Below are 21,909 nucleotides of genomic sequence, written 5' to 3' on the forward strand. Positions count from 1 at the left end.
TGCGGCATCAGATGTATGGCTGGCAATGAATCAAACAATAAAGCACTCGGCGGCATTTTGCGCACCAAGCTAACAACATCTACGGCCAGGTGCCAAGGACACCTGAGAAACCGTTGATGACGTTCAGTGATGACATGCTTGGACACCATCATTTCTCATGTTTTTACTCTAAAGAACTGAAAGTTAAATCATGTCTTTGTCTTTGGCTGATAACAGGTTTCCAGTCAAGGGCCTGGAAGCAACCAGGGTGCTGTGCCATCACCGGCTGGAGGGCCGTCCCTGCCAAACAGCGTGCCAAGGTAAACAGTTCCGTCGGAGGCAGGGATAACTACAAGTTGTGCAAATTAATCGGCAAACACATGGTTAGTCAGCAGACGGTGTGCATTGCGATGTGAGATGGCTCTGAAATATGGCTGCTTCAACCGTTGTAACCTGGTGCCAGCCGTTGGGTGCAGTTGTTGGTCAGGTGACGTGCAGCAATAGACTGATCTTGCCACGCTCAGAGGGCACGTGCCATGGTCCTGCCGGCACTGTGATGGCAGCACTCCTTGCCACTACGTCACTGTACCTGGGTTCAAGGCAACTTTTGGCAAATTTCGTGTTGCCAGTGCTTACCAGTTGCACTTTGTATTCGCTGTATTTGCGAACTATAATTGCAGCTAATATTGTATAGCTAGGAAGCTCATTGTCCTACACTGATTTGTTGCTGTAACTGTTTGTTTCGTTTATTGTTGCTCATTAACCATTCTCCTTTCTAATGCCTGATGGCCCTGCAATTGGAACAAACAAACAAACAGACAAACACTGTAAACAAATGCAATTGTTTATTTTTTTCCAGTCTTCAGAGCGAGTTGGGTCTCCTGAACTTCTCCAATCCTATTGTAGATATTTTGTAGTTCTTTTTGATCTTGAAGAATAGGCAATTTTGTCATGTTAGAAACACCTATGCACTCTTTACTGTAGCTGCTCCATTAGAACTACTACTGCCAGCATGCTTTGCTGCAGTGGTGGCATAGTGAAACTTCTGTTGCGCCATATGTCTTCTGATTTTAGGGGGTGCGCGTTATGAATTTAAAAAAATAATAATTATGGGGTTTAACATTCTGAAAATTAACGTTGGGTCATAAGAGAATCTGCAGTGGAGGGCTCTGGATTATTTTATTGACCATCTGGGGTCCTTTAATGTGCACCCGAAGCATTGTGCACGGACATTTTTGCATTGCACCCTCATCTGAATGTGGCCGCAGGAGCTTGTAATGAATGAACGGCATAACAAAAGCCAGAGCACTAGGAAACTAATGTGTAAAACAATGACCGATACCTGCAATAGTACTCTTTATATAGGTATGCAATACCCTCTTTATTCCCTTTACAATTTTCAGTTGTCGCTTGTCAGTTCCTATGAATAACTTGTTGTTCACATTGATAACAATCTGTCATTGGATATGCATTTAATTACATGATTGACTATGTTTGCCAACAAGAGCACCATCAATCCAAATCATACTTTCTTCAAGACTGCCATCGTACATATGATTTGAATTTATCACTCTTTGCTGTAATGTCATAATAACACAAAGAGTATATAAATAAATAAAAGAATAATAAACAGATTGGTGCTATGGAGGCTGTCATGAAAGTGACCGCGGCCTCGTTTATTACACAGCACACATGCAATGATGCATGGAGTGAGAATGGCGGGGGTCAGCCCCAGCCCAGGCAGTGGTCGAACGCCCGCTCGTGGTGGCCTTTCAGGTGGCTGTCCTCCAATTCGTCGGCGATGTGGCTGATGATAGTGCTGCTACAGTGCCCATCAACTTTACCCTCACTGCATCGTTGTACAAAATTTGTGCACCATAGGAGAAAATTGGAGCTAGATATGCTCAGCACTGTATAGCACTGAATTCGAGCAGGGGCTCTATTTCCATCTGCTGTCAGTAGTGAATGATTTGGAGTGTAGGTTGTTGTCAGGGGGTTTTTAGTCAATGAGTCATGTCTGCCTTGCAGCCAGATGGTGCAATCACCAGCCGGCGGCTATGCTCCCAGCCCGTCGTCGTCGCAGGTTGTGCCTTCGCCTGCGGGAAGCTTTATGGGCCGCACGCCTGGCACCGTGGGAGCTCCATCACCAGGCAGCACTTTGAGCACACCAGGTAAATGGCATTAAATCTTGATTAGACTCTTAGCATTAGAGAACACCTGCAAAGGGTAAGTAACTGAGTTTCAGCGCGAAATAGACAATTGCAAAAGAATGCAGACGACCATAAAGGTAGTCTGTATACCTTTTTGGTTGTCTATTTTGTGCTGAATTCGTCATTGACCATTGTGCACCAGCGCTAGAGCATGCTGATGGCACCCTAATGATTTGAGAGCCAGAGGAGTCCCAAAGGGTCCCTGAAATGATTTTAGAGCGCAGCTCTTGGCCGGCCGTTCCTGCGGCGAACGTCGGTGTCAGCGTTGGTGTAATTGTGCAAATGAGCGAAACAGCAAAAAATGAGTGTGAACGTGGAGCAGGAGTTGAAAGACACGAGTCGTGAACGGCGGCGACCGAGAGCGGCCCCTTCGGTGACGTGCACGCGGTAAACTGGTGTCATGTGGACCTGCCCGACTGTATAATGCGTGCTTGTATCTGGTCTCAGCCGAACCGCTCGTTTTGTATGTCATCTTCTAATGTCAGCTCTCAATTGCACTTGTTTGGTTTACTTGGTTTGGTCTCGTTCAAGCTTGTTTCGATTGTCATGGTTCGAGATCGTGTTTTACAATGGTGAGTCTAAACCAAGATGTCTTGATGGAAAGGTTTTTGGAGACAGTGCACCATATTTGATTCTGTGCAACAAGGCGAACCCTGAATGCAAGGGTGCGGAGGCGACACCCAGTACCTCATTCTCCTTGACTTTGGAATGGGGCGACACCGCAGCAGAAGAGAGCACACCAACGTGATTATGATTACTCGCATTAAGAACGAAGGAAGAAGAATGTAAACACAGTGCTGACCTGTCAGCAGACGAAGGAAAAAGCATGCGACATCTCGCACCTCCAAAGAGGAGGTGAAATTTTCATGGTGTTGTGTGACTGGTGTTGCAGCTTACCGCCAGCTAGTGTGGCCGCTTTGTCGCAGCTGCGTTACACCGGTGGCACACCGCAAAAGTTTTACCGCAAGTGTGTATGGGGCTTTCTGTTGCGACAATTGTTCAGAGATTGCGCTAGAGTAGCGCACGCTGTCTATTCACCGACGACGCCATAGATAAGGCATGCGGCGAGCATGTCAAAACAAAGCACTGCATGAACGAAGGTCTGTTTGCAGTGGCTGCTTTGAATCGCACCCACGCATCACCCGCGTGGGCAGTCACGAGGCATTCATGCCAGACCGAGGCAGTCACGCCAACACTTCACTCGTCTGCAACATGCCGCATGAGACAGATTGTCTATGCCAGCCAACTGGTCACGAAATGAAAACTTGTGTACAGTTGTTCTCAAATTTTGCATTAGGGAGTAACGTAATTGTCCGTGAATTTTTGTTGTACACAAGAATACGGTCTAAACTTAGTCTCTCATGGTATGCTTTCTCACAACAATTTTATGTCTGTGCCTTATATTAACCCTTTCGCTGTCACGGACGTACTGGTACGTCATCGCGCTTCCCCCCACAGTGTCACTGACGTACCGGTACATTCTCTATCGTGCGTTCAAAATTTCGCGCCTGAGCGCAAAGCTGGCGCTCCTGGATTGGCCACGCCATCTGTTGACTCTTTCTACAAAATCGTATATTCGCCTCGACCTGTGTCAGTCCATGTATTCAAGAGTACGGTGCGACTGCCACTCCCCACTTTCTCTTTGCTGAGTGGCGCGGTGGCTCCGCGTTCGCTGGATCATGCGTCGCGCGCGTGTGGTTATGGGTTCAAGGGTTGTTCTGCCATCTCCGCTGGTTTGAAGGTTTTTATTTTTCTTCTGTTGGTGTGTCTGCTACGGCGCGTCAAGTTCAGGTGCACGTGCCGTTGCCTCTCCGAAAAGAGTGACTCGATTGCTGCTTTCGCTCTCTCGCCGGACCCTCGCTTCCGACTTGCAGCAGTAAACGTAAAGCCCTTCGAACTTTGTTTAGCCTTTTTCCATCTCCCTCTGTCTTCTTGATCACGCAACGTCCCATTTATCTCCGTTGTGCGGGCGACTGAAAGCGCATCCTCCCTTCGCGCGGTTACTTTCGGATGGCTCAGCGAGCGGGACCTTCGTCTGCTCATTGGAGCGGTGGCTCAATTGCGATTCAGAATATGAGCCGAGCTCGGATTCAGACTCGGACAGAGTCGCATGTGAGGAAGAGGGTTCCGCATCGTCAGATTCGGATGTTGAACGGATTTTATAGTCAGGCTGATGATGATGATGATGTTTAATAACAACAGCTGCAGAACACTGAAATGTGCATATTGCATTGACTATGTTATTTGTATACCAATCATAATCAAAAATAAATTGTTATGTTCATTCCCTGTTACGCTCGTTCCCTGAAACCAAGCCGACACTGGGGGTGCGTCACGGCCAGAAAGGTCTGACAGCGAAAGGGTTAAATGAGATATGAGGCGTTAAACATTACCTTAATCTCAAACTGTGGCATTCTCCCCCAACATTTATTCTGTGCGGCTATAGCTATTTCCCACCTCCTTAGGGAACACTGTCGTGGAGTGACACAAGTGTTATTTATTCTGGTTGATTTGAAAACTGAGTGAGTTCCCACGTCGCCTTAAAGTCAAGTTTGCGTGCAGCGCTCGTGTTTTATCAGCATGCAGTTACTGCAGTTCACTTCCTGCATATACCAGAAGTGCAAAAAGAAGAGCTGATTCATCTGGTAAACTGACTTGTCTATTTGCCGGTCAGAGCTCAGGAAGCTCATTGGCTGTTTTGAAGACTGCGCAGCAGACCACGGTGACGCTTGAAGGAGAACGGTGAAGCTGTTGTCAAAAGGCTTGAGAGACACCAATTTAGACTGTGGCAGGCACCTGCTGATTGCGCTGAAATAAAGTGCAAAAAGCACATGTTTAAGGAAGCACTTCTGCACATGGCTGCCACAGTCTCGGAAGTGAGCATGGTCATAACAGGCTTGAGAAAACGAGCTGCAGCAGTGGTGGTAAATGATGGCATCAGCTAGCGCAAGGCAGACGTAATCGGAGATAGCTGGGAGAAGCCTTCGCCCTGCAGGGAACTAAATATAAGGATGATGGTGATCCCATCATTACTGTTTGATAATTATCATGTGTATGCTGCACAATTGTATTATTCCTCAGTCCTTGCATCCTAAATAGGGCTGCAGTATCAAAAAATAAGAAATAAAGATCAATAATATAAAATTCATGAAAGTGGGACATGCATCAGCCACAGTGCCTTATTACTTTTGTTTTCCTTTTGGCTATCTGACTAAAATAATAGCTGTGTATTAAAAAAAAATTTAACGTGTGCTATGCCAGGCTGGTGTGCACGGCCTTTCATATTTTAGCTAGGCATAAATAAGATAAGCAGTGACTTTGTATGTTGTCTCTTTTCTGGCTAGTCAACATTTATGGCCTGGAAAGGTACCAATGTCTTTTTCAGTTTTGTGTATGTATATAAGTGAATAATGTGCAAGGGTAGATACCACGAGTGAACTATATAGAGCTATTTGAGGTCTCGCCACTGGTCACAGGCTTCTCCTTAGCAGACGGCTCTTTCTCACTCGCACTGAAACAACGAATTGCGTGGCTTGCCCAGGTAATGTCGGAGGAGCCACGCCCAGTCCTGCAGCACGTACCCAGACGGATGACCAAGCGTACCTGGAGAAGCTGAAGCAGCTGTCTAAGTACATCGACCCACTGCGAAGGATGATTGCACGCATTGACAAGGACGAAGGCATGTACTGTGTTTCCCCTGCCATTTTTCTGTAAACATAAGCTTGTGAACAAGTTAAGGACCGCGCAAAGAATGCTAGGCACAATGTTGAGAGACAGAAACAGAGCGGTCTGGATCAGAGAGCAAACGGGTATAGCCGATATTGTAATCGACATTAAGAGAAAAGAATGGCGCTGGGCAGGTCATGTAATGCGCAGGTTAGATAAGCGGTAGACACTTAGGGTTGCAGAATGGGTGCCAAATAAAGGAACCGCAGTAGAGAACGGCAGAAGACTAGGTGGCGCGATGAAGTTAGGAAACTCGCAGGTGCTAGTTAGAATCGGTTGGTGCAGGACATGGGTAATTGCATGGGTAAAGATCGCAGGGAGAGGCCCTTGTCCTGCAGTGGACATAAAATAGGCTGATAATGAGTCTCACCTTGTTATAATGAAGCTGCGTTCAACACAAAAATACCTTTGTTGTATTTAATGTTTAGTAAATGCTGATGTCGACGAGAAACGCTTCAGATTTGCTTTGTTACATCTCATAATTTCAAGGTTAACAAACCAGCTTCGGAAGAAGTTAAGGGCTGTGCAACTAGTGGTCGTATGAAGTATGTAAGTCTTACTATAAGTTAATGTTAAGAGATGGGAGGACAGCAATGTGGACTCGGGAACCAGCTGGGGCAGCCGATACTCTAGATGACATTAAGAAGAAGAAATGAAGTTGGGCAGGCTATGCAATGCATAGTGCAAATACCGAGGCGTCTACTCGAGTTACAGAATGGGTGCCTTGGGAAGGGAAGTGCAGTTGAAAGCGGCGAAGAGCTAGACAGTGTGATGCAATTCGCAAATTTGCAGGCACATGAAGGTATCAGCTAGCACAAGACAGAGGTAATTGGTGATAATAATAATAATAATAATATTAATAATAATAACCTGTATTTCACTCGTAAAGTGTGGGAGTGTGGGAAGAAAAGCCGACAAGCTGACGAATAGCAGGGAGAAGCCCCCACCCTGCAATGGACATAAAATAAACAATGATCATAATGATGATCTGATAATTTGCTACAGTCTACTTACATTAATTCAATCCTGACGGGACCGACGAAACTGCTCAAATTAAACAAAGGCAGAAAGAAATCTGAAACATGCTGTTTATTCGGTTGGCAGCAGTGCTTTTAAAATTAGCTTCATGGCACTTCAGCTGTGTTATGTGGTGAAACATACCATAGGGGAAAGGTATCACTGTTACGGAACATAGCACATCTTCCTTAATATACACACACGCACATGCGCTGTCTCCGGTCACATTACGGGAACCGAGACGCCTGATAAATTCACTGGCAGGCCTTCAGAGCTTTAGATAGACCTGCGCTCTTTTGTTGGTTTTAAACGTCCCCTCAACTTTCTGTCTGTTCATCTTACTGCCTTCCTTTTCTTTAGTTTTTCCAAAACACAGATGGTCTTTCTCTGCTTTTCGGTGCACAGTGCCTGCGCGCACATGTATAATTAAAGAACACATATTAGTTAGCAGTGCGTGTGTGCATATAATTAAGGAATGTGTGCTAGTTAGGCCCCGTTAATGGTCTCATGTGCGGGACACGTATGGTGGGTGAAACAAGGGCTCAACTCGCCACAGCAACATCAGTAACAGTTCTGAATGGCTGCCAGTGTGCTTATTAGGCATCCAGTTGCTCATACTGTGACCAGATACGGTACGTGCATGCCTGTATAATTAAAAAAAAAAAAAGAACACATACTATGTCCTGTGACAATGGCCCGTTTTCATTCTTGATATGCCTCACCGCATAACACCGCTGATTGCGGCAAAGCTAACAAGTTTGAATTATTCAGCAAGGGCCAATTTTGAGATTGAAATAACGGAAGTTTTCGCACATAGAAATGTATGGGTGCCTGCCGGGACCTTTGGTCGCGATCGAATCAACTAAAAAGTCAAATTAACCCGAGTCGAATTAACGGTAGCCTACTACTGTATACCTGTGTTCACTACATCACAGTTTGGCTGTAGCACAATCTGCACAAAACTATAGAGAAAAGTTGGCAAAGTTGGTGTACACATTGAAGGGAAACTAAAGGCGACTCAACTCAAAGCAAGTTTAGAATGTTAAGGTATTGTATCAAAACCTTATTCTTTATTAATTTGGCAGCAGTATATTGATTATTACTGATGAAGGTAAAGGCCAAATTTTGGTAGCTTTATTTTTAAACTACAACAATCTCAGATTTCAAACTAGTGTTTTCTCATATTTGGGGGCATTTTGGCGCAGCAAAAGCTTTCAAAACTTGCCATGTGTAGTCTGATGTCTTCAGAATGCAACACGACCCTTGTTTATCAAAAATGGTTAACTGAGTCTTAGCAGATGCTGTCAAAACCTCTGATGTCCTTGTGAGTTTGTGCGGCCACAGAAGCGTGCTAACTGTCTTTCGTTTTTGTCTCATGGCTAGCTGACAAGCCTCTTCTTATGATAAGCGCGCTTATTTTGCTGTAGTAGAAGCAGAATTTACTAACATAGTTCAACTTTGTATTCATCTTTCATGTCAGAAGTGCCACGAAATTAGGTTTAACACCTAACTCCTTGGCGCTGTAGTATACGTACTCTAGCTTTCCTGTCATTGCTGTGGAAATTTGCTTGCGAGTGTTCTGGCTGTGATTAGTGATGAGTGATTAGTGATTACTAGAGCGCGTACCCATGCACAGACTTTGCGAAATTTATGTCTACTGCTTTGTTTTAACAGATCGCAAGAAAGAGCTCAGCAAGATGAACAACCTCCTCGAGATCCTGTCGGACCCCAACAAAAGGTGGGGACCATCAAAAATTGTGATCTTCTCAGTTTGTCTGGGTACCCTCTTTTGTGTGGCTAGCAATCCTTAGCATGCATGACTCGGCTCACCACTTGGCATTGTGCTCGTTGCATGTTGTTCCTTGCATCTTGCATGTATACAGTACAGTACGGTCCACTCATAACTGTACCACAGGTAAAGGTAACCAATCCTGACAATGGGAATCAATCAAGAAAGCTTTGACTTAGTTTATTGCAAGTAGGGGTTGAATGTTAATTAAAATTTTATCCCAGGTAATTGGAATTTCTCCTAGTTGGTTGATCAATTAATTGACCTGATTGGCAAATATACATACGTGACTAAAGAATTAAAGCTGATGGTTTTTGTACCCTAACTTAGGAGAAAAATTGGTGACAGTAAATTGTGTTCTACAGCATACGACAGTCGGCTTTGCTACATTGCAGCGTGTTGAATCTTCTTAATATCGGCCCAGGACAAACACCGGCATGCAGTTGTAACGTTCGGATTCCTTGACGCGTGAAATATTGTTATGAGTGAAGTGAACTGAACTGCGCCTGTTTCCATAGCATGTTTGCTTGCATGGTACCTGTGCCTGCTTTTTAATCTGGCTGGCTGCAAGTTGGGTGACACTGGTCATGCACTCTGCACTCAAAGGAATAAACTGTCTGCGTCACGGTGTTATTGTGGAGGCTTTCTCTTAAAGCAATGCTACTATGCCAAGTACAAGGTCGAGAAATGCAGTCTGCTCTTTGAGATGGCGTTGAGACAGCACATTCAGATCCATACTAAGTTGATGCGGGCAGACGTTACACAGTTATGTTGCATTCTCAGTGTCAGTTTGCATCAATTCTTTCCATGCTGAAGCTTTGGGGTCATCAAAACATCCCGCAGACGTTCTTTCAACACACTACTCTCACCTCGTCTATGCTTTGGCTGTTAAGGTTAATTGTTGGCTGACTTTCTTCTGTGGCTGTGCTTGAAACTTTCATTTTCATAAGTGTGGCCATTTAATTTGAAGATTCTCAGTCTGCCCAATTTTTTAGCGCTCACTCCAAATCGCTGCTGCCTCACATTACCTTCTGTGCTGTCTCTGGCACTGCTTTGCATTTTCGCTTTGTTCTGCACAAGCAAAATTGGCTACTCGTACAATATATTTAAAATGTGCTTTGCAAACACCAGGAGACTGCCATCAATCTCATTGGGTTTACTGTGTTCCAGGCACTATAAAGAGTAAATGTTGAAGTCTAAAGACTAAAATGGAGTGTGTCTTGTCAGTAGACTCATTCAGGCCTGCCAAGACGTGTTTTAAAAATGAATATTGTGTATGGGTCATCTGCCCATTTCTTACTTAACTATGCGAGACCTTTTTGCTTACTGTAGCTTCTGTGTTGATCAGAATTTTATATAGCTCTAGGTAAATTATCAGTCTTGAAAGGCTGACCAGGCATTGTAAGCACCAAAAAACAGGATTAATAAGGTTTTCTCACTGGCAGATGATCTTTCTTTCTCTTTTTTTCCTCTTCTGTGCTGGCTTTGCCTGATTTTGAAGTGCCTGTTGTCAGGAATAATGGCTTACTAACACATAATGTCAGTCATGTTGCATTGTGTTCTTATTCTTCCTCTTTATTTTTTTTCTCCCTTGTTCCTTTGAACATGCAGATCAATGTGAGTAGAATATTGCCAGGCTTGGGAAATTTCTTTTTATAATATTCACCTTGCAGAAGTTTGCTGTGGAGTTTGCGTACACCCTGTAAGTTCTGATCCTGTTTGCTGCTGGGCAAAGGCTACACTCCACGACTAAACTGAGCTGTCACTTTAAACGATCCGTCTCAAGGGTCCAGTGAAGTTCACAATGGAGCTTCTAACCTTGCCCGTAATGTAGGTAATATGTAAGACTGATGCAAAGTCTGGATTGTGTCGCTTGTTTGTGTATTTGGTGCATGATACTTAGGTGTTGGTTTATGACATGTATAAAGAAAAGAACAAAAAAAAGGAACGCAGAGTTGTTGGAGCATGCTGTTTTCTTGTTCGTGTCATCGGTGCGTGCTACCAGTTGTGGCTGCAACATTTTCTCACAGAATTTGGGGGGGTGGGGGGCGGGGGGAGGAGCCTTGCTACCCATTTCCACTGCATGCTAATCTGTGTCGATGTAACACCAACTACACTTCTCTTACTGTCGTCAGCATGCCTCTCTTGTGGAATTGTTAATATGCACGTCAAGCATGTTTGACTACCTCAGCCATGAGCGCTGTAATCAGTACAGCGCTCTCCCTTGACATCGCTTTTACTGTCTTATTGCACACTTACGTTTGTCTTTTGGTGAAAAAACGACAGAAGTCATCAAGATAAATTTTTTATTGGAATCACTTGTAGTGGTGTAGCAAGAGTTAACGAAAGCTTTGAATCCAGTCAAATGTCTGAAAAAAAAATATATATATATATATATTGATTTGTGTGGGAAGTTTGATGCTTAATATTCCTCTCTAAAGTGGAGAACAGTACAAGGAAGAGGTTTTAGGATAAGTGCATCCTTTAATGATACGTGCAGTAATGCATTTTATAGCCAAAAATCTGGTAAGCTGAACAGCGTGAGAGAGAGAATGGTACTGAGATAGAGAAGTAAATGAGAAAGAAATGAACCATTTCTCAATTTTCTGCAGGCATGGTAATAACAACATTGAAATTATGCATGAACGAGATCCATGTGGAGTTTGGTTCATTGCATACTAATGCCAGATTGAAAATGATTGCCAATGTCATTTGCAGAAGGAGCTAAGCATAATACTTCAGCAAGTATACAGTAGACATTTCTTAATTTTTTCTGGTTAATTTCTTAATTAATTCTGGTTAACGCAAAAATTTTAATTATTTCAATCTTGAAATTGGCTGTCGCTGAGTGATTAGAACTTTACTAGTCAGCATGCAGGGGCCTGACTCCATTAGGCCAGATGGTCGCAGTGCCTGCCTTGCCTGTGCTTGCAGGACAGTGAATGCATTGAAGAGATGTTATCGCTCATTAGAATTGCCTAGTTTTGGCGTGCCTTCAGCAGATTCAAAGCAAGAACAGCAGCTCGCTATGACTTTCATATTTACTTGTTTATAACGCGTTTTTCTTTTAGAGGAAAAGTTGTCCGCAGGTTGTCTGCACGTTATAATACTAAGCTGAAACGGCATTCATCATCACAAGGTGGCATCAAAACAAGTTTTTTTTTGTGTAGGGTGGTGACGCTACCGTGCCAGTTTCAGACTTTAATTCTGAAGGCTCACAAGTTTTACGCACATGTTATTTTACGTTCTAAGGTAGCGGTAACTGCGCAGCTTCACACGATTTAGGCACTACAGAAACTCTTGTGCGCCACAGGACAGATTAGTGAAGTCTGTGAGGACCTTGTTTTAGGTGCCTTACTAGCCTCACTTGATGTGCACGGTGAATTAGAATAGAAAGCTGAAATCGCATGCTTGAAGCTTGAGCATTGATATCCAGTTCTGTTGAAGACAGTGCGAAGCCTAGACTCTAGCTTGACATCAACACCGCTTCTTATTTTCGGTATTGTATAAATCGCACCAACTGCTCATTTTGCTTCATGAATTCCCTCGCGGTTGCTGTTTCTATCTCTGATTGCCTCCTCAGATTTAAACATGCATTTGTTTTCACTGCCTAGGTGTCCGATGGAAACTCTCCTTAAGTGTGAACAGGTCCTGGAGAGGCTGGAATTGAAAGTGAAATCGGTAAGTCTGAGTTCCCAGAATCCACATTGCTGCTTATTTCTCAGTTTAGAAGTGAAGTTAGCTTGGCCGCTGTAAAGTGCTAAGAGGTTTTACTTGTGCTGTGGGAGATTGGCGAAATGGAGCTAGAAGGCAAACACCTGCTGTGGGGGGTGTGGACAATTGGGAACAGTGGTTCTTCAATACATCTTACCTATGCTACATGTAGCTTTACTTTGGTGCTAACTATAGCGAGTTGATCGAAAGTCTTCAATAATGTGTGTGGCCTAACACTTCTTCAGCATGTAAAACGGCTAGTAAGTACATGTCCTTGTTCTTAATTCTTTTGCATTATTGCATTTAAACAGAGGACGCGTACTTTCGTAGCTTGCCTAGCTGCCTTTGTCTTCAGGGTAATGCGGCCCAGGTTCAGGCATTTCAGTAGCATTGCTCTATGAAGTTGCAATCATTAAATTCATGAGTTCTTCAAGTACTATACATAGATTTATGTTAGGGCAGACTGTAGCACGTTGGTCGTAAGTTTTAAATAATAATTGTGCCCTACTACTTTTTCAGCGTGTAAAACGACTAGTAAGTACACGACCTTGTTCTTGATTATTGTTTTTTTTTTTGCGTTGCGAGTCCTCTTCGTTTCTTTAAAACACGCAGCCGACTCATGTTGCTGATTTTCAAGCCGACACTAGTCCTAGCTTTTGCTGCCTCGTGCAAAGTTGTCGAGACAGAGGATGTGTAAAGTGAAATTTGCGGAAAAGTGCACTTGCAGGGTTTTGCGTGCGCCCCCCCTTTTCCATTCTACCAGACAATTTGCGACACGAGACGTGGCCATTATGGGAATTTCGGTTGCTTTCTTTTGCCCCCCGTCTTTGCAGGCGGAAAGCTTTGTGAGCGGCGCAGGGGCCGCAGGCATTGCCCCCGGGGGCGGCGGACGTTTGCAGGAGCAGAACATCTGCCAGCCGTTGCTGGACGCAGTGGCCAGCCACATCAAGTCGCCCATGTTCAACCACACGTTGAGTCGCGTGTTTGGCCCAGCCATCACCACCCTGCTGGGCCCTTCGCCCAGGAGGTGAGCGAGCCTGCAGCACCGAGTCGAACTGACGTACCGGAGCTGGAGCTTCAATGTAAAATTTAAGGACTATGACACTTTCATTTTGTCTTCTGGATGTCCTCATACTATTACCATGAAATGAAAAAAAGATGTTGTTTGAAACAGTACTTAATCAGTCTAAACTGATTTTTCTTTTAGGTGTCACTTTAACCACCGAAATTTTTTTTTTATGTTTGTGCAGAGCTTGCAGCTCACCAGAGATGCCGGCCAAGCGTCGGCGGCTACCAGAGGAAACGGTGGAGATTCCCGACCTGCTGCAGGGCGAGATTGCCCACCTAGACCAGCGCTTCAAGGTGCAGCTAGACCCAAGTCAACACCTAGGCTCACGCACTGTCCACCTCATTTGCCAGCTGGGTGAGCCAACTTCTCTTTACTGGACTCTTGAAAGTGAAGGCTCAGTCACCCGATTGATCTGATTGTTTTTGCATTAGCAGGGAAACTTGGGCTAGTTGGTGAACATTCATAGTGGACAGTCAACACTAAAGGAGACTGTGGACTATGTAAGGTACTAAGTAAGGACTAAGTTAGGTCTCCCTGGTGTGTTCAGAAAGGGGGGGGGGGGGGGGTGCTTGATAGCTTGTGTTACCCACAAGTCAAGCTGGCACTCACACACTGGCAAAATTGAACAGTAAAGCAACCCCCCTTGATGCTACCTTGGATCCACGCCTGTAAGGTCTTGGGCATACTTAGTTCCCGTCTGCTTTGGCGTTGACCAGTTCTCTTTGACAAGTGTGAATTAGTATGCAAGTTTGCCGTGCTATACAAGTTACAGTTGCATGTGACAGCTAATATCTAATATGAAAAGGGGTTCTTATGTACAATCCATCAAGAGCAATCTTTGCTATTATGAGCATGCACCTTTGATGCAATCTTCATTGCTTGTCGTTGCTAATAGCTTTAATTTCTTTTTCTCTGCACACACTTTGTAGAGCAGCAAACAGTGTTTATGTCATTGTCGGTGTCCTTAGTCTATAGACAAGCTTCAAGGGCATAAGCACTGTAAGCTGGGTGAGCTGGTAGCATCACGAAAACCAGTGCTTATACAATATAAATAACCATGAAAATGCAGGGGCACTACTGTCAGATTCAGTGCAGGCAAAAGGATAAAAACTGTTTCTTGTGTGAATTTCGTAGCAGCAGCTGCACTATACTGTTGCTTGCCTTTTGCACAATGCTGCAGATGACAAGAACCTTCCCTGTGTTCCTCCAATAACTGTGGCGGTTCCAGAAAATTACCCAAGCCGGCCACCCCAGTGCAATGCTAGCAGGGATCAGTACGGTAAGACATATTTACTGTTTTGACCGTAGTTATAAATAGTGAGCTTGAAATGAAAGTCCACAGGGAATTGTTAGGAGACCTGTAGCTCCCAAAGCATTTGCAGAATTGCGATATCTGTTCCTGACGCATTAAATCTTTCAGTATTTCTAGATCCTTCAGCAATCTCTTTAAAAAGTTCAGACCAAAATAATAGTAATGTTCTTTCAACAATCACTATAATTTAGCTTTTCCTTTAGAATGCAACAAATTTAATTCTGTGCCTGTACTTTGTAATGTTCTGTCTAAATTTCAATTCTTTACTTATCACGTGGCACACCTAGTGGCCGATCTCAGCGGTAATGTCAGTTCAGCAGCGTGCGAGTTGTGTTTGCGCTGACGAAGGGGTGAAAAGAACAAAAACCGAAATCAAATGCTAGAGAATACAGCCCCACTTCAGTTCCCTGACTGCCGAGTGAGAGCAGTCCTGCATTTTGTGAGTATGAATTGGTTGCATTAGAGCTAAAAGCTTCCTCTTCACTGATGCTTTCAGGGCCTTCCAGTGCCCTGAGAAATCCCAAAACTTGGATGTAGGGGCCCACATTTTCAGCGTGATCTGCGTTGCACAAAGCAGTGCCTAAGGCTCACAGTGGCACCATCCTAAGTTACTACAGTAGGCTTCTGTTAATGACTCTGGCTAATCAGATTTTTTGGTCAATTCGATCCTGACCGAAGGTCCCGGCTGGCACCTATGCATTTCCATGGGCCAAAACTTTCGTTATTCCGATCCTCAAACTGACCTTCGCCGGGTAATTCGAACTTCACTCGTCGGCATGCATGCACCTCACCTCTGTGGTGACCCCAGTAGCAACCTCTTCAGTGGCAACGTCTGCCTGGGCGAACCTTATGGGACAGTGAATGGGGTGCCCACACGTCTTCTGTCGAAAACGCCTAGTTTAGGCCTGCACTAGAAAGATTTTCAACCAAAAACCGAAGTTCACGTCTGATTACGGTATTTACCCGAATCTAAAGTGTGCCTTTTTTTTTTCCCCAAGACCATTGGGCCGGAAACTGCCTGCGCGGTGCAATCGCAACAAAACCAAAACGGTGCTCGCAAGCTTTACCGCATAACACTAATGTATTGCGGCGAAGCTTGCTTTAAGAACCGTGCGGCGAAGCTGCATTGTTCAACACATACTAGACCCTTGTTCATTTTTCTTGCTAAAAATTGGCTATGTGTTAGTTTTTCTACTTTGGACACATAGAACATGGGTGCATGTTTAATTCAGGGGCGTGTTAGAATATGGCAAATCTTGCCAAATGAATCCGAAGCGTGCTCTGGAACTTTCTTCTGTGTTTGGTTTAATTAAACCCACCAGATAATTCAATCAATGTTACCTGTCCCATCAGAGTCGAATTAATGGCAGTCGACTGCATCTTGAAGACACTTTCAGCTTTTTAGGCCTGTGCTTAAGTACAGACATTTTACAGTAAAGCTATTAGTGTGACTAGAAACACTCAAAAGCATTATACGCAACTTTTGCCAGGGTCCTGGAAGAACCAAATGCGGCGCTCAGTTAAAATGGGCAGGAAGCAGGGGCCATGCTTTTGGCCACGTGCAAGCAAAGTTATGAAGTGTGTTCGTTAATTATGAGCATTAAACAAATTGCTAATGCAAGCACTAGAAAGCAGCCAGTTCACTAACACTACAAGGCTGCGCAAGTTAGCTCTGTGTCCTTTGCTTGTGCCAGCTCTATGGAATCAGTCATGTGTAAACGTGTTCAACTTTTTCCGAGAGTGTAAAAGAGTGTAATGCCTGAATCGTGATGCAGCCCAGCCCTGCTAATCCATAATAGTAAAGAAGGCTGTTGGAAGTAGCTTGTTTTCTAAATTATCTAAACATAAACAGACACTCAAATATGCCTGCAGGTAAATTTGCTCCTTTTCTGGCTCAGCACTTAGAATGGTAAACATTTATGAAGTCAGCAATGTACTGTTATTTATTTCAGTCCACTTAATTTTCTTTTTGCTCACTGTCTCTCCTTCCAGATTCGACGCAGTTTCTAAGAAACATTCTTCACTCATTAGACGTACACCTCAACAAAATGCCCGAGAAGTATTCAGTCACATCACTTCTAGACACATGGGTGAGTGTTTTGCTGTCATGTGTACTACAGTCCACAGCCATTACAACGTACAACCGAATCTCGATAATGCAAACTCGAAGAGGGCCCTAAAATTTGTTCGAATTAAAAGGAGGACTTGTTCTGTAAGCAGTTGTGCACCATAGCACGATGCACAAAGAGTGCGAGTCGTGAAATATTGTGGCGCGGAAGCACACAGCGAACGAGGACCACGAAACTGGTCGCGCCGGCCGACGCTCACTTCCCGATAATGGCAGAAAACGAAACTTCAGGGAGCGGGCTAAGCTGGCACCAAGCCGGCGCCAAGCTGGTGCAGAGGCACACACGCGCAGAGTCCATCGAAGGTGAAGGAGTTACGAGGGAGTTGAGAAGCAGGGTGAGGGCAGTGCACCTGCAAGGACAAGGGAAGTGGATTTGCTTTCCCGGCAGCTTGATGGATGGCACTGATGACAGTGGAACCCCGTTCATACACTTTTCACTGGACCGCGAAAAAAAAAACGTAACAGGCGGGAAAACGCAACAGTGAGGAAAGGTCCGAAAATTAATTAAAACAGTGCAACTTTGCCTTGAAACAATTTATTTCGACATCAAGTGAGCTTAGGTCTTAAGAAAAATCGAGAATGGTCGATTGCCGTTTTTTCCGCTCGCTGGAAAACACCACGCGTTTCTCGATTGCCTGGAAAGCCGTATTGCTCTCAGCGTCGCTTTGAGGTGCGACGTACCTGCAAAGGAGGTCCAGAGCCGCGATGCCTTCTCCAAAGCTCGGGTCCGCCAACTCCCCGGAATCATGCGGCTCGTGCTCCTCGTCGTCACCACAGTCTGAGGCTTCACTCGCGACCGAGTCTGCAACGATCTCGGCGATATTCTGACACTCGCATGTCACGACAGCAGCATCCACGGCGACGTAGTCATCATACGTGACTCCCGTGGCACCCAGCGCATTCAAAGCTTCACTCAGCTCTTGATTATGAAAGGCTGCTTCCGTCTCTTCAGCTTCCATGGCAGTTTCCTCTCCGCCGTCCATGCGAAAGCCACACCGCGCGAAGCAGTGCTATGCAGTTGATGCGCTCACTGCAGTCCACGCTGAAGCGACGTAGTGCATAGCGTCCAGTATCAAAATGATCGTAGGCTGCTGTCCGCGATCAATATGCGCCAGACAGCGCTTTACGATGGACTTCCTGTATGAGTGCTTTAAGTTCTTTATGACGCCGGCATCCAACGGCTGCAAGTGGCTTGTAGTGTTTGGAGGAAAAAAAAAACAAGCTTAACGTTCCGAAGAAACGACGGGTCTTTCGGGTGGGCAGCACAATTGTCCAGAAAAAGGACAACACTCCTGCACTGGGAGCCCATCTTATTGTTGAAGTAACGAAGAAATTCTTCGAACAAAGAACCCGTCATCCATGCACGACTGTTGCTTCTATAGTGACATGGCAGCAGGCGAATGTTCTTTAAACACCGTGGGTTTCGGTATTTTCCGATTACCCATGGCCTCAGCTTGTCCGAGCCATCCATGTTTCAGCAAAGGAGCATTGTCAATCTTTCTTTGCTGCATTTGCCTCCGTGGCATGATTCGCCCTTCAGGCTTAACGACTTGGATGGCTGCACCCGAAAGAAAAGACCCGTTTCGTCGGCATGTCTCATACCCCTCAATTATGGCAGATAGTGTGGCCTTCCAATCATCGACTGTTTCCAAGTTTACACTTGCTGCTTCCCTGGATACTGTCTTATACGCGATGCCGTGCCTCTTCCGGAAACGGTCGATCCAGCCATTTGACGCTGAAAGTCACTGATGCCCAGTCGGTCGGCTATTTCCATCGCCTTCTCGCACAAAATGCTGCCATCGAAGTTAACACCGGCAGCGCGAGCTTGTTTAAACCAAGTAAGAAGCAACTCGTCGAGGTTTCCATACTTGGCGCCACGAGCCTGCTTAGCTTTCGGGCCGAAGAGCGCGGCATTCCCTTGTATCTCGGCACGCTTCGAAACGATGCTGTTAAGCGTCGAGGGTGGCAGACCAAGATCCTTGGCGATGTCGACTCTTTTCTGCACTGGCTGCCTGTCGACTGCATTGAGAACATTCAGCTTTTCCTCAAGGGAAAGTGCCTTGCTCTTGCGCGACGCCATCAAAGGACGAAAAATCACTCGAGGTGTTAGCGAGGCCCGACGAGGCGTAGGCAGCGTAGGTGTTGACGGGAGGACACGGACGACTCGGATGGGTTGAACCGCACAAACAAGAAAGACTGGATTAGCGAGGCCTGACGAAGCATAGGCAGCGTAGCTGTTGACGGAAGGAAACGGAAGACTCGGATGGGTTGAACCATATAAACAAGAAAGACTGGATTGCTGCGGGCCCCCGGGTTTTACTCGCTTCGGCTGACGAGGCAGTGGCCATCTAGTGGCAATCTCTCCAACTCGCGTGCGGCTTTTTATGGCCTCTGAGATTACCCACGCGCGTGCAAGGGGGTGATCTCGGAGGCCACGGTCTTGTAGCCAATTCCGTAGCCAAGCCTGGCCAAGACTCGTCAAAATGGCAGTTGGTGTGCGTTGCCTGGCTGGGTTCGGGGTGCCAGGTTGTGACGTAACATGCGGGAACGTTTTCACAGCTACAACGTAACAGCGGGGTACACAATACATTGGATCCTATGGGAGCTATGCCGGGACCGGACGAAAACGATGTAACAGCCGGGAAAACGAAGCAGCGAGGAACGTAACAGCGGGGTTCTACTGTACCTCCGCCACCCAAGCCGCCTTAGTGCCACCTAAGGCTGCCATGGCGGAGTTGCCGAGGCTGGACTGGGCCGGACACACCGGCCGGACGAGGCCGGACACACCTAGACTCTGCCCCCAACGTAGATCGCTCTCAAGATACAGCCACAGTAAAACGCCGCCCCCTCTCTCGCACCCCTCCTCCCCCTTCCCCCATTGCCTCGCAACTCTGGGTGCCTCGCGCACGACGGAAGACGGTGTGCGTCCGCTCTGCTCCGTCTCTTTCGTGCAGCCAAGATTGAGCCGCGATCATGGGTTCCCTTCGCCCGCTTTGACTCGCACATACAGTGTAGGTCACACGGCGATGGTGTTATCGCTTTTGGACTTGATATGGAACCATGCACACGGTGTGGAGGGGTCTCTCCTAAGCTTTTCTTCTCTGGCGGGGCCAGAGGAATGCTGGTCTAGTGTGCTGCCATGGGATTTGGCACTCTGCTGAGAGCATTGTTGGAGCGTGGTATGTTCAAATTAACCATTGCAAATGCTTGTGCGTTCGAATTACCGGGCATTTTCACCCATTAGAATTCGCATAACTTGACAGAACCATAGCGTCAGCTTGAATAAATCGGATGTTTGAATTAAGCGTGTTCGAATTAGCGAGATTCGACTGTATCCCCATACTTTCGGTTATAACAGAACATACTTATAATTTTGTTTGGTTTGTCTATGTTATTCCTGCAACAAATTTCGCTTTTAACAGACCTGGCTTTAACAGTTCATCGGTTACAACGGACCAAATTTTGGCCAAATTTAGTGCGGCAATGTGTACGGGTGGCAGTACAATGCTATCAGCTTTTCCTGGCAGCTTCCCACAACTTTGCTAGCACTTTCCCACAACGGTGTGCTGTGACACACTCCGCCAGCCATGGGGTCTTTTCAAAATGACCACACAAGCTGCTCACCGTCAACCACTGCTGTTGGCCGAGTGCTGTGGGCGCTGACGGTGCCGCTACACTCAACCCGTTTCGAACCTTAGCAGATGTCTATGCTGCGAAGCACTTGATGCGATCAAGCCAGGCCGCAGTGCAACGAAGGCCAGATGCGGAGTTTGAGTTGAACTCGAGCTGTGTTGCAGCTACTGCTGCCATAGTAGTACCATGCCTACTACCAGCTACTTCTGCCATTGTGACCAATTTCCCACAGTGCCGGCAGGCCCGAGCATGCAGGCACTCTTGCCGGCATCCTCCTTCGTGCTCGGGCCTGCCGGCACCGTGGGAAGTTGGCCACAGTGGCCAAAGTATAATTTGGACCGACATTCTCGCCAACAAGGTATCCTGCTGTTGTGCAAGAAAATTGCCTTTTGTTGGCAGCCAGTGCCTGGAAAACGGCTGACAGCAAGGTGTCATGCTGTTAGTGCATTTGTACTGCTGCCATAAATGCCATAAATCCCCCGCTCCCGTTTCTTAATGCCAATCTTTTCATAGTTTTTGAGGTCATTTCTGGGTTCCAGTAATCTAGATGGTAACTTATGCAAAGTTTCACTGTTTCACAATTTACCACAGCTGCAATTTTCAATAGAAAATACTTTGGATGTAATGATGTGATATATCATTACAGATTATGTCGGATGATTACGGACCATTTTCATGAGCGTTGACCCTATTAACCGCTCTCACCCGTGTTTACAAATTTATTTCTTTTGTGTAACTAAGCCTTTCAATTTCATTTGATTTCTAGCAGATGTCTGTTGCATCATATTCAATACTTTCTGGAAGTTCTTACAGGCTTTCTTTTATTTCTTATTTCTGTGCAGGAAATGTGTGTTCGTCAAGCCTGCTCTTTACCAGACACCATGGTGACAACTGGAAGAGATTGATGTAGACTTAAGGCTTAAGTTGACCCACTTTCTCAGGACCTGATATAAATCACCATGGACACTGCCCCTCAGCGTATCATCTGCGCACATGGCACCAAAATGTCTTCATTTTTCTGGCTGGTCCACTTGTTCCTTGATTGTAAATACTGTTCATTGTTGCAGAGACAAAAATACAACATCTTTGTTCACCATGTGTCTCTCTACTTTCTCAATGAAAAGAAAAACAGGACGGCATTTAATTACTTTGATTTCTGAAAAATAACTGATTATTGAATAGCCCTATGGCATAATACGTTCTCATCGAGAACGAGGAATATGGGATTTATATACAGTATCTGCATGAGAACGTTACAGTTCATCAGTATAACATGAGTGAAAGAGAATGCACACTGATAAGCCGCCAACGGCTCCTGAAATACACTCTGTC

The 21,909-nt window shown here is 45.6% G+C and overlaps 1 protein-coding gene across 5 annotated transcripts in view; it reads left to right on the plus strand.

Annotated features, from left to right (window-relative positions):
- Window positions 1–21,673, plus strand: part of LOC126516484 (mediator of RNA polymerase II transcription subunit 15-like) — a 136,923-nt gene extending 115,250 nt beyond the window's left edge. For 3 of the 5 annotated variants that reach the window (XM_055064105.2, XM_055064107.2, XM_055064104.1), the window contains 11 exons: window positions 217–299; window positions 2,008–2,150; window positions 5,731–5,868; window positions 8,607–8,670; window positions 12,336–12,402; window positions 12,955–12,969; window positions 13,269–13,462; window positions 13,686–13,858; window positions 14,685–14,783; window positions 16,809–16,906; window positions 21,420–21,673. In XM_055064105.2, coding sequence (XP_054920080.1) covers window positions 217–299; window positions 2,008–2,150; window positions 5,731–5,868; window positions 8,607–8,670; window positions 12,336–12,402; window positions 12,955–12,969; window positions 13,269–13,462; window positions 13,686–13,858; window positions 14,685–14,783; window positions 16,809–16,906; window positions 21,420–21,482 — 1,137 coding nt within the window. In that variant the 3' untranslated portion in view covers window positions 21,483–21,673. Of the gene's footprint in view, window positions 1–216; window positions 300–2,007; window positions 2,151–5,730; window positions 5,869–8,606; window positions 8,671–12,335; window positions 12,403–12,954; window positions 12,970–13,268; window positions 13,463–13,685; window positions 13,859–14,684; window positions 14,784–16,808; window positions 16,907–21,419 lie in introns of those variants that run through there. The other 2 variants (XM_050166612.1, XM_055064106.2) reach the window with 2 other exon arrangements.
- The last annotated feature ends 236 nt before the right edge of the window (window positions 21,674–21,909 follow it).

This window comes from Dermacentor andersoni, chromosome 3 (genome assembly GCF_023375885.2).
Source record: "Dermacentor andersoni chromosome 3, qqDerAnde1_hic_scaffold, whole genome shotgun sequence".
NCBI classification, from domain to species: domain Eukaryota; kingdom Metazoa; phylum Arthropoda; class Arachnida; order Ixodida; family Ixodidae; genus Dermacentor; species Dermacentor andersoni.